Source organism: Trichinella spiralis (genome assembly GCF_000181795.1).
Source record: "Trichinella spiralis strain ISS 195 chromosome Unknown Scfld4, whole genome shotgun sequence".
Lineage (NCBI taxonomy): Eukaryota > Metazoa > Nematoda > Enoplea > Trichinellida > Trichinellidae > Trichinella > Trichinella spiralis.
This window is the reverse complement of record NW_003526943.1, coordinates 9622910-9642073: the sequence shown is the minus strand read 5'-3', so window position 1 is coordinate 9642073 and position 19164 is coordinate 9622910. Positions and strand designations below refer to the sequence as shown.

The 19164-nt window shown below is 35.6% G+C and overlaps 6 protein-coding genes across 6 annotated transcripts; 5 read left to right on the top strand and 1 right to left on the bottom strand.

The window, feature by feature from the left end:
• The first annotated feature begins 233 nt into the window (after positions 1-233).
• Tsp_02441 (hypothetical protein) lies at positions 234-2786 on the top strand. Its single transcript, XM_003378141.1, has 2 exons — positions 234-2219; positions 2517-2786. The coding sequence occupies exons 1-2, from the start codon at positions 234-236 to the stop codon at positions 2784-2786; spliced, it is 2256 nt and encodes a 751-aa protein (XP_003378189.1).
• A 2441-nt stretch (positions 2787-5227) lies between these two features.
• Tsp_02442 (conserved hypothetical protein) lies at positions 5228-5595 on the top strand. Its single transcript, XM_003378140.1, has 2 exons — positions 5228-5280; positions 5304-5595. The coding sequence occupies exons 1-2, from the start codon at positions 5228-5230 to the stop codon at positions 5593-5595; spliced, it is 345 nt and encodes a 114-aa protein (XP_003378188.1).
• Positions 5596-5688: 93 nt separating this feature from the next.
• Positions 5689-6127, top strand: Tsp_02443 (conserved hypothetical protein). The gene is made up of 2 exons (XM_003378139.1): positions 5689-5833; positions 5961-6127. The coding sequence occupies exons 1-2, from the start codon at positions 5689-5691 to the stop codon at positions 6125-6127; spliced, it is 312 nt and encodes a 103-aa protein (XP_003378187.1).
• Positions 6128-6930: 803 nt separating this feature from the next.
• Positions 6931-7925, top strand: Tsp_02444 (putative 3-dehydroquinate synthase). The gene is made up of 4 exons (XM_003378138.1): positions 6931-7053; positions 7113-7166; positions 7673-7783; positions 7902-7925. Exons 1-4 carry the CDS (start codon positions 6931-6933, stop codon positions 7923-7925), a joined length of 312 nt encoding a protein of 103 aa, XP_003378186.1.
• An 889-nt stretch (positions 7926-8814) lies between these two features.
• Tsp_02445 (N(2),N(2)-dimethylguanosine tRNA methyltransferase) lies at positions 8815-10795 on the top strand. Its single transcript, XM_003378137.1, has 7 exons — positions 8815-9058; positions 9114-9324; positions 9372-9487; positions 9790-9902; positions 10014-10162; positions 10235-10391; positions 10469-10795. The coding sequence occupies exons 1-7, from the start codon at positions 8815-8817 to the stop codon at positions 10793-10795; spliced, it is 1317 nt and encodes a 438-aa protein (XP_003378185.1).
• Positions 10796-11519: 724 nt separating this feature from the next.
• On the bottom strand, positions 11520-18092 carry Tsp_02446 (NADPH--cytochrome P450 reductase). The gene is made up of 18 exons (XM_003378136.1): positions 17871-18092; positions 17660-17788; positions 17222-17346; positions 16964-17098; positions 16607-16725; positions 16371-16501; positions 15825-16299; positions 15547-15775; positions 15319-15458; positions 14417-15032; positions 13231-13449; positions 12930-13139; positions 12708-12800; positions 12520-12638; positions 12295-12376; positions 12070-12212; positions 11913-12000; positions 11520-11859 (listed from the first exon to the last, which is right to left on the bottom strand). Exons 1-18 carry the CDS (start codon positions 18090-18092, stop codon positions 11520-11522), a joined length of 3615 nt encoding a protein of 1204 aa, XP_003378184.1.
• Between the last annotated feature and the right edge of the window lie 1072 nt (positions 18093-19164).

Below are 19164 nucleotides of genomic sequence, written 5' to 3'. Positions count from 1 at the left end.
TCTTTAAATGTGTATTTAATTTTGGCTAAATTTATTTTGATATTTTCAATATGATCTTTGTATTAGATATAAAATGGGTTAATAATAATAATTGTTAAGTTTTCCAGTTCATGAAATAGAATGACTAAATTTTATAGACAGTGTTTGAAATGAAACGAAATTATTGTAATGAATTTTTTGAATAAGCTGAAAATAAACTTTATTTTAGAGAATTAAAGTAAAAAGCTGAAATTATGGCTGAGAATTTGACAGAGGAGGAGGAGGATGAGCAGAAGAAACTCGATCATGTTGAAGAGTCGAAAAATGGCTTCAGAGTTGTGAATCACTTTGACTTTGGCACACCGGTGAAATTTGTTTCTTGGGCTCCAGGTACTGATTGTATGCTTATTGTCAATGAAAAGATGTTGTGCACTTGTTGGAACTTGGAGAATCAGTTGATGTGGCGGTGTACATTTGATGGAGACGTCTACTCGGTGTCTTGGTGTCCAAACGGGTACTATGTATCGTTTGCTCTTGGAAACTGTTTTGAAATTTTCGAAGTATCCGGCGGTTTGATGTTGTACACCGATGTGATTGCATGTCATTATACGAAATGGTGCACATTTCCCACTGCGTTGAAAGATTTGACACCGGCGTACAGTTTTGAATGTTCAGAAGCTGATCAAGTTATGGAAGAAGAATATCCCACCCAAGAAGCGAAAAAGGTATTTTTCAATTATTTGAGCGGCTTCAATTCGAAAGAGGATTGCTTTTTTTTCGTATTTGATACCGATTCGGTGAATATGAGCATATTTTACCGATGCGTGGTGTTGATTTATGTAATCAATTTGGAAGATCTTGGCAAGAATTTTACATTGTTGGATTTGTGCCTCAGCAAAAGTGGAGAGCACCTATGTGTTACTTATTTGCAAGACGATTGTACGATGGGGGCGTTGGTTAGGATGAACGATTTCACCAGACACAAAATCACACAATGCGGAGGTGCTTTGACAAATGTTTGTCAAGGCAGTATGCAAATTGAGTCTTTGATTGACACTGTGGCTGAATTTTGGAAAGACGCGGCTCGAGGTATTAAAAAGGTGTTGCTCGACTGGGAGACGGAAAGCATCACTTTGAGAACTGGTTGTTTGTTGGACGAGCTGCGAGCGTTGCTGTACACGGATTACATGTCGCCTCCGTTGTTTGAATTCTTTGCCAAGGATGCAAAAGTGTACGAACTGATCCTTGCAGAGAACCGTTACCAAGAGTTGTTGCCGAAGTTTATCGAGACGATGACCATGGTTGCCGACCAGATCACTGAAATTATGGCCGAATATTGTTCAGTTTTAGAGCAGACTTTGAAGCAGAGCATTTGGCGGGATGCTTTGGAGAAATTTAAACGGCTGGCAGTGAAGGCGCACTTTTTGAAACATTGGTTGGATACTTACGGCAAGGAGATCAATTTCGTGATAGCGTCGATCCGGCAAATTGCGAACCGACTTGTGAACATGCGTTTGGCCAACACGAACTCCCAAGTGAATTACGAAAAGTTGCACCTTGCTGGAACGATGTTTTGCAAATACTTGCTGCCCAGTGTTGGGGACGAAAAACCAGTGACCCCGTTGCCTCATCTGGACAACTTCGAACGCATGTTGTGCAACACAGGGAATGGTCAGATGGCTTTTACTGACGACACGTTGCTGGATGATTCTTTGGAAACTTTGATTACCAACAATGAATTTTATATCCAGTTGGACAAAAAAACTTCGCTGAAAGAGGATGCAGAAGTAGCGGCTGCTTGTGTTCGCAGGGCTATGATGAATCTCGAACAGTGGAGCGAAGTGTACGGGAAAGTGCTCCATGTGTTTCCCATTGTCGACGTTGAGCGGTTGACGTGTTCAGAAAGTAAGATCAGCTGGAATCAAGGCTTGGAACAGTTCGTAATCTACTCGATTGACCAAGACCAAGACCATTGGCGCACAGATGCAAGCAAAAATCTTCCACCTAGAAAATTGTACCGATGTTTTGTAAATTTGAATGGAACAGTAGTCAGGAATGAATATTCTCCCCCTGAGAAAACGGAAGTTTTGATCCACTTTAGCATGTATAGTGCGAGAGAAGTTTACTTGCTAATTAAGAAGAAAAAGTCAGACCAATTCTTTTTGAGATCGTTGAAAGAGCGAGACTTTTCAGCAATTAATGCACCATCTGTCGAAGCGGAAAAAGAAGAGAAACACTTTGTGAGTATATATATATGTATTGCATATGAATAGAATATTGCTTTCCTTTTAAACTATTTGAAATTCTTTTTTTCTATTGTTAAATTATTACAATTTCCATGATTTATTAATAAGATTGTTTTACTGGAGTAATTGTTTATAATGTTTTAGTTTGTATTCATTATTCAATTTGTTTGTGCGTTTTAGAGATGTATTTAAAGTAGTATAAGAAGTGATTTGGATTAAATTTCAATTTGATTTCATGCACGTAAATGTAATATACAATTTGTTTATATGTATATTTATTTCTTTTGTTAGGGACAATTGGAATTGCCGTTGACCGAGTGCATGCGAGTCTACTATAGTGTCAGTAATCAAGTGATGGGCATTTTATGCAGTGCTGGGAAAGAGGTGTGCGTGATGACGCGTTACATGCTGACTCCACTGCCTGATCTTGCAGAGTTGCGTTTGAAATCCGAATTTGCTGATCAAATTGATAACGAATTGAAATCTGGCTGCTATGACAATTTATTGGAAAAGCCATTTTTGAACAGTGTAATGGAAATGCAAAATATATTGTTCCCATAGTGTGCAATTGGGGAAAATTTTTGCAGCATTTTGTTTCCTTTTGCTTTTCTATATATTTCCGTATTCAATAAAGCAGAATGGATCAATTTTGTTCATGCATTTTATAACTGCAAATATACAATAGAACAATATGCGTATATTGTAAATATATGAAGTGTTTTCCATTTTATATAGTCGATTTTTGCAGAGATTGTGATCAACGCGACATCAAGGCGCCGAATTTTGGCGCCGTCGACAAATCGTGGAACAATGAACATTTTTGACAAAACGGGCAAACGACTGTTTAGGTTGTTGTAAAAAGTTCCATCAATTCCTACTTGACCAGCCCGTAAAAGTGCTAGATTGCTCTCTTTCGGCCCAGGTTTCGGTGGTAAATTAGCCGACCGGCCGGTGTCCGTATTGGTAGTGGCTTTCATAAAATGGGGAGTAAAAAAATAGCCGGAACGCTGCAGTAGCAGCAGCGGTTCGCTTGGCCGAATAAAACGAGCCAATTAAGCGATGCTTGTCGAATGCGGTCAGTTCGATTGGACCACAATGGCCGAAAAATATTGTCGCCACTCGAACGCTGACCCGACGGTCCACTGCCCCTACGTGGTCTCTGGTGGGTTCCACAATTGTTCACCACCGACCCTGATGTTTCGGATCACTTGATTTTAGCACCAATGCGGAATTCAGGCTGGTGGAACGCCGTTAGCTGGCCAGCGTTGTGCAAACGGATGTGCAATTTTTATCATAATTATTTTATTTCTTTTATTTAAATCTTTCCTACTTCCCCCATTTTAATACACAATTATTGCCATTAGCTGTTTATGTTTTTGTTTTTTATTTCCAGTTGACCGAATATGCTGGAAAATGAAAACGATAAAAAAAAGCTATCAGAATAATCCAACGCTGGGTTATAATCAGATGTGATTTGGAATAATGCACACCTATCTTTATGTATGTGCATATAATATAATAATGATGGTTTTTTTCATTGCCTAGCAACCGATATACAGTTTGTATCAATGTAGTTATTTTTATCATTATTGATTTGTTGCTTTGTTTTTACGGCCGTTGCTAGTAAAGCAGCTGTTTTGCTCAGTTAAATTTTCAATTTCAATAGCTCACTTCCGTTGAGCACTGCTTAATCGTTGTTCAATATTGTATGTGAAAAATTCTACAATTTTATATTATGCATTTTTTTCAAAATTATTAAATTTCAACGAAGTCGAAATTGATATACACAACTTTAAAACAAAAGAAAAAAGCTTCACAAGTAATATCATGCAATTTCCATTTGAAACAATGTGCAAAGCTTGCAAATTTTATCATTTATTTAAAACTTATGCAATCAAACGTATAATATTTAAAGGAACAATTTCAATGTAGCTACTGTAAACAAAGTAGGATGCGCTATTGTTTACAAAACTAATGTTCTATGATCCGAAATGATGAGTTTAAAACATTTTCATGATTCTTTTAAAGATATTTGAAAAGTTCAATTGTGATTTTTGTGAAATATTTCATAATTCATTTCATTTTTATATAAAAAATGCATTTCACCTAGAAACATGAATTCTTTCCTTTATTGCGAAGTGCATCCGGAAAAGTTTTTAATTTTAAACGTCACTTGTGCTAATGAAAATTTTCAAATATTACTGATAAATTTGAACGTAGAAATTAATTAAATATCACCAAATATAAGAAATAAATGATAAAGCATTTATTTTTATATCCTTGATGTATTATGTTGAACTCTTATTTGATACACGTCAAATGAATATATTTATTAAAAAGAAAAAGTTGAAAATACAAGAAAATTAGAAATCATTTCAATTCATCATTTTTATTTTATTTAAAATTTAAACGTATGAGCCAGTAAATAAATTCACAAAACAAGATTGTCACTTTGATGTGATTTATTTAAATTGCTTTAAAAATTGATGATGACAATTAGTTTTGTGAATTTTATCTTTCTTCAATAATTACAATTCTTTTCAAAATAGAGTAATAAATCAATGCACCTTCAAAAATTTATAATTTTTTTTGAAAATTCAAAAAAAAATGTATGCAATTTTTTTCCTTTAACGAGCACATTTCACAAAGGTGGAAATATAGTTGGTTGGTATCTCAATTACCTTTTCAATAAAATATTTTTCACTTGACGTTATTATTTATCCTCATCAAATAGATGGTGATATAGTTATATAGCCAAAGACGATGAAAAATGAAAAATCAAAATTTTAATAAATGTCATCTCGTGATTGTAAAAGTGAAATAAAATAAATAAATAAAAGAACAAATGAATTTTTTGAAAAATGTTCTGTACTGTCTAATAATCAGTGTAATTTGAATAGGATTCACCATTGACTTGTTGCATTGAACTGCTGTGGTCGAGAAGAAACTGCGATTCCATTGTTGCAGATGATGTGGGCTGTATCCAGTGTGACGTGTGTTCCATGTACGTTGCCGGGTTGAAATCTGCACCGACGGCCGAACCGGGAGAACAAGCGTAGTCGAAACCAACTGCTGCAGTTCCCTGCACGGGGTTCGATTGGTTCCAAGCTTGAGGAGTGAAGTCGTTGGCAAAATTCACCTCGGCGCCGGTATACGCTGGCGGACCGACGTTCGTTTGGTGAAAAGATTCGCAGACCGGCACGCAGGCTGGCCAACAGCCGTAGGTAAAATTCTGTACCTGGGGCATTGGGTGCACCGTCGGCGTGGTGGATTCAGTGACCAATACTCGTGGATGTACCTGCAGGTTGCTGGCGATCAGGTTGGTCGTCGTCTGGGACAGACCCCTGGACAGGATGTAGGCGAATTCTAAATTCGACGGCTGCTTGTTGCTGTGCAAGATGCGCGTCAACGCGCCGATGTAGTTGCGCGCCAGGCGTAGGGTTTCGATTTTGGAAAGTTTTTGATGGTGGGCTGCCAGGGGCACCACTGCCCGCAGCGTGTCCAGGGCGTTGTTCAAGCCGTGCATGCGACTCCTTTCTCGGGCGTTGGCTTTGGATCTGCGCAACAATTTCGATCGACTAGAAGCCGCAGTGTCATATCCGGTTCCGGTGGAATAATTAATTTCTGAATTCGAACCAACCGATTTGGAATCACTCCCGGCGGTAGACATCTGCAAGTAGAAATGCTTTCAGTTTGCTTTTGCAGAGCAAGTAAATAGAAATAGATAGTGCAAAGTGAGGAGGAAGCTGCAACTGAAATCACGAACAACAGCGTCGGATCGATCTGAGTACCAGAAATGGGCGGCTCATCAGGTGGTTGCTGGTACAAGACCACCTGCTGTTCAACCCCTTGACCTTGTCAAGCGATGCTTTGTCCAATCGGCACCAGCACCGACCAATTAACGCCAACCAATGGTCGGCTCTGTTTAGCCTGCTTGCACAACAGACAGAGCGCCGGTCTGGGTGCCCAGCAGGTTCCGCTAGCTGAAGTGACAAGCTAAATTGTTCAACCTGCACTGTGCTAACTGATTAAACGGCTATTCAACAATTTAGCCAAGACCGCCCACCTCTGGCGAGTCGAGCATTCTTCTTCTCTATTTGACCCATCCTGATACAGTTTGCCGACAACCCTCTTCACTGCTGACTATCCAAAACACCCCAGGCATACATAGAAAGTTCATTTCGGGTTAATTCTCTATTCATTATCCCATTGTTTCCAATTATAAATACTCCTATACTGTACATCTACTGTACACTTTGTATAAATGAAATGAAACATTAAAAAGTAAAACAACAATTATCATTAGAAAAGTTTCAACACAGACATACATACATACATAAATATATGGGCGTGTAAATATCATGCTATACCGCCTGAAATAATAATTTCTTAATTTTACTGTTTAAATATTTTTATAATTTATGATTCAAAAATTGCATTGAAGTATTTAAGAATATGAACAAAAATAAATTTTAAAATTAACTCTAAATATAACTTTTAATAATAATTTAATTTATAATATGAAGAAGAATATTCAAAAAAAAATAAAATTTACAATTCTATTTAAGATTTACAGCTTTTTCTGATCCATTCAGCTACATTTTCTTCAATGCTAACCTGTTCCTTGGTTTTCAGCTTTAAGATATATAACAGTTTAATTAAAAAGCAACATACAGAAGCTAATCCATTTTCCCTCTATGCATTGATGCTACAATTTTTTCCTGCGGGTCTATCATTACTATCGAGATTATTATACATATTCAACTTTCCACAGCAATACCTACAACGCAATGCTGACCCGCTAAATCTAAAAGTTTTCAGTGGAACAGTTTAACTTGTGGACATTTTCATTACTGAGAAGATTATCAAATAAATTCAAAAATGAAGTACGCGCTACATGAAAATAATAAGAACAGCAATATCTGTATCCCATTTCATACCGTATATGATATATATTCTTAACTTTGAATGCAAGCATGCCTTCAAATAATAAATGATTTGCCAATTTTCAGTCTTATAAAACACTCCCGTTTTCTTTACAACTGTGAACAATATAATTAATTCTTTATGCAACAAATTCATAGTTTTTATTTTTTTACAATGACACATGTCTTGATAATTTGAAAATTATTTTATTATTAACACAAAAATATAACTTTTAAATAAACAGAATTAAAACCAATACTTGCCTTCTGACAGAACTGCACTATTCTGAATATGCAAAAAAGAACAAAAATGTTGTGCTTTAAGATGCTTAAATAGAATTTTCCCTACAATGCCAACATATGCTAAGGCCATGAGTTGACAAAAAAGGAAAGCTATCATGGCGTCAGAAATTTAATAAATTAATTAATAAAATTGCACTCTATTGCAAGCGTGTTTTTTCGGCGTCTTCGGCGGTCAAGTTCAAAGAGTTAAATTATGCTAGCGTTGCTTTAAGCTTTCAGAATGTCGGCAGGATCAAGCAGATCAACTGGCCTTTGTCCAAGGTCGTCGTTGCAACCGATGACACGTGGTGTTGGCTGAGCTCAGCTAGCCATCCTCAGGTGGTCTCAAGGGTATTTTCAAAGCGGCTTCTCATAGTTAATTAACTTATCAAAGATTATTATTAAAAAATAAAAGAACACAAAATTATGAAAACTATACAAATTAAAATTAAAAATAAAGATAATAAAGAACCCAGTGACATTGAAGAGTTAATTTTGTTCATATATAAAAATATAATAATAATAATAATAATAACTTTTTGACAATCCAGTATTTTTAATTTTGAAAAAAAAACAAACATAATTACTGCCCACTTCAGTGATTATTAATTAATACACTGAATGCATTTCAAATTCATAATAAAACAACAATATATGAAAATGATTGCAAAAAAAATATTTGTTATTGTCGAAAAAAGTATATTTTTCTTTTAATACATTCTCAACCAAGCAAAAATGCGATAATTTTCAGGGAAATTTTCCAAGGGCGTTCAGCGATTCAGCAAGCAGATGAGACTCATTTAGGATTTACGGTCGTCCAAGCGGATAAATCAAACTGAGAAGAATGAAAGACATAAACAAGACAGACAAACGAACATATCTCAGTAAATAATTCTTTAGACTTTTTTCAGCTTTACATAACGAATCTAATTCTCCGTAACAAGGTCAGACGGATTACACTTTAAAAGCGTGCATATTCCAAGGACAGCCTAATCCAATATACCCGAGGCTGCTTACTATTTTTCTGTGAACAATAACTGCTAGTCAAGGACGAGAAGTTTAACTACGTCTTTAAAATACACTTGTTTTTCAAAAATAAAAAATAATTATTTAAATCTTTTACCACTTTCTCTATTTCTTCAACAATCTTTGTTGGTTTCGTTAAATTATTTAAATTTGAGTTAACATGTAAGTGTCATAAACAAAATTTTATTGATAATTTACAAGTCATAAAAATTTTTTTAGACTATATTATTAAAATTAACGAAATTATTTTCAGTTTTGTCTGTTTAAATCTTGAAGATCAACTTTATACAGTATTACGCAATTCACAGATAAATTAAATTAAATTAAATTAAATTAATACAGTGAACGTGTAAAAAATGGATTTGGAAATAAAAGAGGGCAAAGCTAAAATTACTTTTCGTAAAGGATCTGTTTTTTATAATCCAGTTCAAGAATTTAATCGAGATTTAAGGTTGCGTTCTGTTTTAATTCAAAGTGTTCAGTTTGAATATTTTGACTTTTTCAGTGTTGCTGTATTGAAAACATTCGTTGAATGTCAGAATACAGATGAAAATGATTCGGATGAACAGTTGCCGTCATCCAAGAAAAAGTGTAAATCAAGTTCGTTTGTATAAAACATGTTGTCGTTGGTTTGCATTATTTTCTTTTTAAATAGCTGATTCAAAAGAGTCTTTTAATTCCAATATCACCGTTCTTGACGCTTTATCAGCATCCGGTTTGCGTTCTATTCGTTATGCTAAAGAAGTTCCAATGGTTAAACAAATTATTGCCAATGATCTTTCTGTTAATGCAATAGAGACAATTAAAAGAAACGTAATGCAAAACGAGGTGGATCATCTGGTTACAGCTTCACAAGCGGATGCTGTGTAAGTTCATGTTGTCGGAAATGTTTTTTTCAAAATTTATCTTTTAGCTCTGTCATGTATGAACACAGAAGCCGTCTGAAGCGTTTCCATGTAATTGACTTGGATCCTTATGGATGTGCTTCTCAGTTCCTCGATTCTGCCGTTCAAGCTATCGCCGATGGTGGTAAGATTTCTTAAAGTACTGTCTGGTTTTATTTATATATTTTTCACCTGTAGTAAATTTTGTTCTATTAATTTTGAAAATAATCGCCCTTTGCTTAGTTTTTTATTTTTGCCCACTTGTTTAATATTAAAATTACTTAGTGAACTAAAAGTCGACTTTTCACAGTTTTTTGTTAACAATTTATTTTATGCAATTGAGAGAAAATGCAGTTTTGTGAATTGCGTAAATAAGCATTTTTAATAATTAGCACTTGATTAAGATAAAAATGGTTCGCAGTTGGATGAAATTATAAAACGTTGCAGGTTTGTTGATGATCACTTGCACAGATGTGGCCGTATTATGTGGGAACACTCCTGAATCTTGTTTTGCAAAATACGGAAGCATGTCGTTGAGAGCAAAATGCTGTCATGAATTGGTAAATTTGAAACATTTGCATATTTTTTGAAGCGTTTCGTATATGAGATTGGAATGAAATCAATGAACAATTGTTAAGACTTGTGATAAATTTTATATTTGCTTTTTCGAGGCTCTTCGCATTCTTTTGTGCTGTTTGGAAAGTCGAGCAAATTGTTATGGCCGTTATGTGAAGCCGTTAATTTCTGTTAGCGTTGACTTTTACATCAGAGTTTTTGTGCAAGTGTTTACCGGTGCAGCTGTGGCCAAACATTCAGCTTGGTATTTAGATTAGACTTTTTGTTTGTTTGTTAGTTCTTATAATAATTTTTCGTCATTGCGTTATTGCTTCAGCAAAAAGAGCATGGTTTTTCAATGTGCATCGTGTGAAAGCTTTGAAATTCAACCATTAGCACGACGAATGTGTTCAGAAAAAGGTTTTGTCAAATTTGTCAACGCTGTTGGCCCTGTTGTACCTCAATCTTGTTCACATTGCGGTGGCAAATATCACGTGAAGTTCTTTATATAGATAGATATTTTGTTAAAATTTAGAAATAATGCTTTTTCTGATATCATTATTTTTTGTAGATTGCGGGCCCTATCTGGTCAGATCCTATTCACGATGTCGGATTTGTGGACCGGACAGCTGCAACAGTGGCCAGTATGGCTAAAACTGACTTCAAATTAAGCACCACCCAACGACTGTTGGGAATTTTGAAAGTTATTCGTGAAGTAATTTTTGAAAACGTTAAACACTGGTATGCTGTGTTTGATTTGAATTTCTTTTATTTTCTTCTAGGAACTTCCAGATGTGCCATTATATTATTGCTTATCGCGATTAGCCGGTATTTTGCGTTTGCCCACTCCAAAGCAACGTTTGTTTCGGTAATTGCAAGCACTGCTTGTCATAATTGACGTTTGCTTTCAAGATGAACACTATTTCAAGATCTGCAATATTGAATGCTGGATTTCGGGTCTCTTCGTCGCATGCTTATCCAACTGCAATCAAAACAGACGCTCCAAATGCATTTCTGTGGGATGCGATGAAGTGTTGGGCTGAGATGAAAAATAATACTTTCCAAATAAATAATTCATCCTCATCACCATCCGCCGCAATTCTTAAAACAGCTAGAACGTGGGACTTACATTTTCTTTTTCTCATTTAATTTCACCTCTTGTGAAGTGTTCCATTTTTAGAAATAATGTCGATTTTACGAACAGATCGGATGCGGAACCATCAAGTAAACTTGAAGGCTTTTTGCGATACCAGATGAATCCTCAAAAAAATTGGGGCCCAAAATGCAGAGCCAAAAAAGGGTAAAATTGTTGTTGTTGTTGTTGTTCATTGGCTATGTTTAACTTTGCAGTTACAAATTATGATAATTCTTATACATGAGGGTTTTTTGATTTTTGTTTTGTCGTATTAAATATTCATTTGCAACAAATGTACAGTGAATTTCACGTTTAGCAGGGTAGACGAATGGTACAGTGCAGGGATGATACACAAAAAAAGAATATTGTTGTTGTTGTTGTTGTTGCATGTATATTTTTTTCTCAAAATAAAATGTTAACAACATGATTAGCTTAATTTTTCTTTTGTATATTTGATTTCACGTTTTGAAATTTATTTTCAAATTACTCAAGATTGTATGTCGACGAGGACAGATTCGGCGGCAATTGTAGGCAAATCGTTACTGTACGTTGTTCGGACGACTTGATCAAAATGTCCTTCTTTGTCATTGATGCACTTGCTCACTTGTAAAAGCACCGCTTCCAAACGTCTGTCAATGGCGAGCAGATGTTTGTCAGCCAATATTGGCGCCAACGGATCACTGGCCATGGAACGATTCAGTGCGGTCGAAAGTGATACCGGTCCGAAATAATAGTCGAGCAGTCGCTTCAGCGTTCTCGGCCTGATCATGCAACATTGTACAAGAGGTGCCAAGATGTCGAAATCATCTTTCTTTGAATCGCCGAAACTGTATGAAAATATCGCAATAACTCAATCAATATACATATGCTTCGAGCTTACCCTCTTCCGTTGTCTAGATTCATTATGAAGCCCAGATGTCCGTTATTGGTCAGGTTGAAAAATTCAAAGTGATGTCTGTCTTGATTTCCTGAAATTGAAATTATTGTTCATAATGACGAAAAGTTTATTGGAATTGCAAAATTATTACGTAGTTTACCAATGAGAAAATCAAAAATGTACGCGTCGATCATCTCCAGTAGTCGACTTCCATTATTGTACGGCTCTAGTCGAACAACTTTTTCGTTGCAAAAATTTTTGTTATACTGCCATTCTGCTAGTTGTTTGTTTCTTGAATAAGTTCTGCAGTTAATTTTATTGTTGTCAGTTAAACAGACGTTTAAAAGGTTTTTTCAAACAAAAATGCAAATAAATCAACTGCAACCTTCTGAACGGAGATCGAACGTAATCGGTTGGAATCATTTCTTCATCAGGCAAGAAAATTTGCATAGAACCTTCGATCATGTCTGGACTGCCACAAATTGGGTGTAGAAAGTCACAGTAGTAAAGGCATTTTCCATAAAAGCATTTATTTTTGGCTATTGAAAATTATCAATCAAAAGCAAATCGTAATCAACAAGTGAAATGTCTTCTTCTTGAATAACAGTACCTGGAGATAGGAAAAAAGTATCATTAAGACCCGGTGATAATTTGGAATTCAATTCAATATCTGCAGTGACATTAATTCGTCTGCCAACTGTTGGAATAGCTTTGTAAAATTTAAGTATACTGTAATAAAAAAATGTTTTTTAAGAAAAGCAAGTATTATTATTATTATTGTATGCTTTTTTGTTTTACCGATCAAGATGATATGCCGCTATTTCGGCGTTGTGCCTTTCAAAATCAGAAAAGTAAAAGTGATTTGGATTTGTCTCTTCTTCTCGATTTTGTCTGAAACAATTTTTTATTGATTAAAGTTATTGCTGAGCATTTTCTATCATTTTTAAATCAACTTTCATTTATATCATTACAAAAAGGAAATGGAATCATTTGGTTGTTTCAAATAACAAACAATCGTACCGCATTGGCTTAAACAAAGCAGAATAATTATTTTCAAACGTGATCAGCAATTTCAGTTGAGTTCCTGCTTCCATATTTTTCACATCTTGAATTGGCATTGTCACTAGCAAGTTCAACAGTTGATCCACAACAGTTTCACTATTGTACATGCGACAGGTGCTCATGGATAAATAGTAACGATCCCAGATTGTCGTGTTCTGTATATCGTTGCTGAAATAATTAAAATTTGAAAATAAAAGCAATAATTTTTTGCCTGTGAATTCAAATTGAAAATGAAAAAAATTTTTCGCTGTCTCTATACCCGAAATGTTCTAACAAATAATCATAAACTGTGACTTCGTCAGAGCAGTCAGGCTGTCCAAGAAGAACTGCCCAAGGCAGTGAAAGCAGGCTTCGGATTTTTGCTCTGCTCGAATTGTGCCGCAGTCGTGGTCTCAACTGTGCCAGCAGTGATTGGTCAACGGTTTTCCCAACGCGGTCCAACGCGACGTGGTTCTCCAACAGAAATTCATAATCATCTCTGAGGAGATAATTTTGCAAAGTGAAAATCAACAACACCGACATTGCAAAGCAGAGGAAAAGTATCACAAACGCTACTTTTGAAGCATTCATTCAAAATACCCGGAATATGCATCAACAACGACAATGTAATTTTAGAAGATCAAAAATAAATAATGCTCAATTGTGAAAAAAACACCGATGGATCACTTGACAACATACGGCTTTCAACGTACAGCCGTGTGTCCGTCCACTGACAAGTTCGTCAACAATGGAACAAAGTGATGAATGATTTCTTTTAATTTTGTGAAAATGTAATAAAAATGATTGACAACAAAGGATATGAAATTATTGTTATTTTTTCTTCAGAATGTGAATTTCATTGAATAGCGAAAAGTGCTTGATGCTTGCAAACGCTTTCCATTTCGCCACACTTTCAGCAGGTTTCATGAAATTATATATAAAAGCGTGTTGATTTATTTGTTCTGATTTCACGTTGAAAAGAACCTGTTTTGGATAATCAAGACAACAGACTGTAAACAGCTTGTAAATAGATTGTCTTCTTTACTCTTTTAAATATATTAAAATTTTAATAAAAAATTTAAATATTTTCCAATGTTGAAAGCCAAACTATATGCATTCAGATTTCAACATGTCTAGTTTTGTAAAATAACAAAAATATTAATGAAATTTAGAAAACTCTTATGATTTTTAAATATATTTGATGAAATTATTTTTTCATTTGATAAAGTATGTAAATAAACAATGAACCCCATATTTTTCAAATGAAAATTCTTGTTTAATGAAATGACTATGATTTTCGAACTTGAAAAACTAAAACAGTACTTGATTTTCTTTACAAAAGAACTACTGGCAATAATTTTTCAATGTTTACTCTGATAAAATATGAAGAAAACATTTTCGCTACAATGACAATATCATTGATTTGACAAAACTTTTTTTTGCTTTTTCACTCTCAAATTTATTACTGTTCCATTTGATCGTTCATTTGTGCGCATGGATATCCAAGTTCAGCATAATTTGTGTCCTGTTTCCAAACGTTCACCAGATCCGGATGAAGAATCAATTCCATGTGCAGTTCTTGGAACACGTCAACGCGACAGAATTGCTTGAACTGAAGCGACTGGAACAAGGCTAAACTTGGCTCGTTGTCCGAACGGATTTTCGCCACGAATCGTTCAACGTGGAGCTGCTGAAAAGCGTAGACAAGCAACATCTTCACCGCTTCCTTGCCCAAGCCACGCCCACGCCACGCTGGTTCGGCAATCATCACCTCCACTTCGGCGGAACGTTGGTCGGGCGTGAAGAAGAGATTGACATCGCCGACCATCGCCCCTACGTCGTCGAAACGGCTCTCTTGCCAAAGTTGCTTGGCGACGACGATGAACGTCAGCTTGTCCTCATCCTCCTGCCAACTCTTCTGCATTTTGTACTCATCTTCCAAAGAGAGCTGTTCGGAACCAGTCTGAGCCCGCAAGATGTCGCACTGCATCCACTGATGATAGCGGGCCACGTGCGCTTTACCGTACGGAACCAACATCACCAGCCGACCGGAGACCGAAGTCCGCCCATTCAACCTCATCCCTGAATACTCTAATCAATTTGTTTCTGAAGCTTCAATTCTGCAACCGCGCTATTTGGATGAAATTTATAAAATGAAAAAATACGATGGAGGACATCATCGATCACAAATGGGCATGAAAATTGCAATGCAGAAGCGGTTGAAGCTTTTTCTACTGTTTTTTTATAAGCGACAATTTTATTAATTTGGCAGGATTAACAAGCAATGTACAAATCAGCCGTAGAAATTATTATTAATATTTGTTGTTTGTTCACCGAAAAGACGAAACATTCTTCTCTTCTCACGTACTCCAAACATCCGCCTGATAACGTTTCTGCGATTCGAGCTGCTTGAAATACGCGGCCGCTTCGTCCGCATTCATGTCACCTTCTCCGGCAATGATCTGCATCAAAGCACTGTGCACATCTCTCGCCATATTTCGGGCGTCGCTGCAACAAACAAACAAACAAACAAACAAATAAACAAGGACAACATTGATTCACCGCCTCGTCTGATTCCTCATCACATCCAACTTACCCACAGACGTAGAAGAAAGCACCATTTTGCAATAAGCTCCAAATTGACTGTTTTCGTTCCAGCATCAAATGCTGCACGTAAACTTTGCGTGGCTGATCGCGTGAAAAAGCGACGTGCAATTCGCTGAGCGTTCCATCCTTGAGCCAAGCTTCCAACTCTTGTCCGTACAAATAATCCTCTTTTCTCTTGCGACATCCGAAGTACAGAATCATCGGACCAACCTCACGACCTGACAGTGTTCAAAGTGAAAAATCTCAACGGTATACATATATATATACCTGTCTGTTTAAGCATGGCACGTTCTTGAATGAAACCACGAAACGGCGCTATTCCTGTACCTGGTCCAATCATCACCACTGGCGTTGACGGCGAATGTGGCAGTCTGAATTGAGATCGTCTGATGTAAATTGGCACCTGATTCAACAAACAAATATCTTGTAAATGGGAAATATCTGTTTCAAGTAGAAATACTTGTGGATGGGGTTTGTTTTCGACGGCAATCTTGGATGCTAGATAATTTGTAGCCACCCCTTTACCAGGGCGTCCAATTGGGGTGGTGTACTTCAAAACGATAACAGTGATCGATACCAACGACGGATCAACTTTCGGAGATGAGCTAATTGAGTAAAATCGAGGCTGCAATCTTGGCAACAGTTCCAGAAGCAAATCAAGCGGTGGTCGACAGCTGGACAATTCTATCAAAATATCCAACAATGTTCGATGATCATGAATAACCCATTCTGAATATTTTCGCTATAATACAATGTTCAAAAAAAATTTTTTTTTAACAAATAATCAACAACAATAACAGTGTTGAATTTTACCCGACTCTTCTCTTCCATTGTGACCATGCTCAGCAGGAAATTTTTCTCCCTCTCGTCAGAACAATACTGACTCAACTCTTTGACGACGTTGGTTTTCGGTGGTGTGCTAATATCGACGTAGTACGTCAGTGCTGTACGAAACGAACACGGGCATGGGAAAGGATTGCGTTTGCTACTGTCAGCTAAATTAAATAATTTAAATTTAATTTAAATTTATTAAATACCGGTTCACTTACGATCTACGTTTGTCAAAGTGAAAACCGTATCCAAATCGACGTTGAACAGTTTTCCAAATTGTTCAACAAGTTCTCCATCATTTTCTGGATAAACTGCCAAATGATCCCCAGCTTCATATCTTAAAGCATTACGTATAAATAACAGAATATTGCAAAAATAATAAATTACAAAGCTCTCTACCTAAGTCTAGAACCTGTCAAATTGAATTCAATGTGCCGACAAGTGCGATCTCCTCCACAATGCAAATCTCGATTGACAATCACCGTTGCGAGGAATGGATTCTTCTGATGGTACGGTCTTCAGCAGAACAAACAAGCGCATAATTAAATCGCAATAATAAATTTAATACTGCTTACGCTTTTTGATTTCGATAAGCACCCAATCGAGACACCTCTCCGCAAAAGACACCCTTGGTATCGCAGTCTTCAATAATGGACAATTCGTATTCTCGAATCGAAACATCTTCACCAACGTTGGTTATATTAAAATGTCTGCAAACCGACAACCAAAACTCTTCTCGCCAAACAATAAAATCTTCTTCCAAACTGAACATTAAAAAAAACAAAAAAATACATATTTTGACAATAATAATATATTATTTTCTTCACGCATACTTTCCGTCGTCGTCGCCAATTCCCAGTTGACACAGACGTGTGGCACCCATTTTTGCCAACTGTTTGTCAGTGTATTTTCCCATCGCATTGAAATGCTCGTAGGTTTTATTGCCCAAACCGAAAACCTAAACTGGACAAATACAGTTTCAAATATAATTTTCATTTTTTTAACATGTCAAAAAAAGCTTGTATAATTTAATTTTTTGTTTCAAATAACTTACAGCGTAATTCACTCCGCTCAAATCTGCCTCCGACCTGTGCAAGTATTCGAAAAATTCACGAGCATTATCGGTCGGATCTCCTTCACCATAAGTAGCCATGCAAAATACTGCTAACGAATTGGGAATTTCCGCCAACAAATACAAATCTTCCTCCAATGAGAACAACAAATCAATCGATATTTTAAATATTCTTAAAATTTTTTAAAAAACAAATTACTGGATCATATTCTTCAGGATCAAGCGCAATCGCTTTCATTCCATAACGAACTGCATCTTTGGCCAACCTAAATGCCAAATCCTCGGCTGTACCAGTCTGTGAACCATAGAAAACAACCATATTCTTCCCCTGTGCATAAAGTGAAACACAATCACAAAAGTCACAAATTGAAAAATATTTTCAAAGTAGTGTAAGCTTAAAGAGAACATACAGCTGCTTTCATTTTAGCTACAAAACTGTGCGTATCGAGAGTTCCATTGCTAGTTTGTGCAGGGATTATGGGCTTGAATGATACAGAAATCTGTGAACGTCTGCTTTCGAATTTATTCTGCCAAAAGTAAGCCAACGCCACCAGCAACCCAAAACCAAGAACCAACCAATCTACGAAACTCAACCACGATCCAGCATCCCCACTGCCCAACTGTTCATCCATTGTTATTTCTGAAATTGAAATTAAATTAACATAACAATGATAAATAATAAATGTAAAATCACTTTCCTACATGCATGCAGTACAGAATATTAATTTAATAAATGAAAATTGAAAAAAATGCTTCCTTCAAAAAATTGTTTTTAATTATTTCTAAACTTGTAAGCTATTATCAAATTATTAGCGCTTTATTTTTGCAAAACATTTCCACATTCCCTCTTTTCAAACAACACAATAGAAATAATAAACTGCAAGATAATTTTTAAAATATACACAAGTAAATGAAAACAAAAATAAACACATATCGACTAAATCACTGTTATTACAATCACTGATGCAAATCATTGCAGTTAAATTGTTCATTTGACAGCATGAGCAAGTTGAAAATGCGAACTAAATTTGTTGACCGGCAAATGTAGCGTCAAAATTATTTCCAATTGGCAGAAAATTATTCAGGTCATTCTTAAGCATGGCTTTTATTTCAAATAATTCGTAATAACAAAAATAATCAGCAGGTTCATTCAAAAAACATACAAAAACAAACGTATGACCTAAAACAATGAATACACTTCGAACACGCTTCATTTCACAAATTAGATAAACAACTGTACAACAGAATTCACTTCAGCATATTTGAAATATTACAAAAAAAATATTTACCTGATTGTTCATTTAATAAAGAAAATGATCAGTAATGACATGGTGTTTTGAAAAATTTATAAACAATGTACAGTATGTAAAATAATTTCTATCTACCAACACTTCAAGATTTATTATTATTATTTTATAACTTTTAAAAATCAACTTTCCAAACTTTTAATGTCACTCACTACGATTACAGTGTTCAACAAAATTCTAAATCCACTTACAATGAAAATATTATTACAAGATGTAAATTTATAAAAAAAAAATCTTTAAAGTGCTTTGCAATTTCTTTGAGAAAAAGTACAAAATGTGAAAATACTTCTTCCGATATACTAATGTATACCTACCCTATCAAACTGGTTCAATAATAATTGATGCAAAGTTACTTATATTATTTAATAGATGAAACCTTTCCAAGTGTAAAATCAAG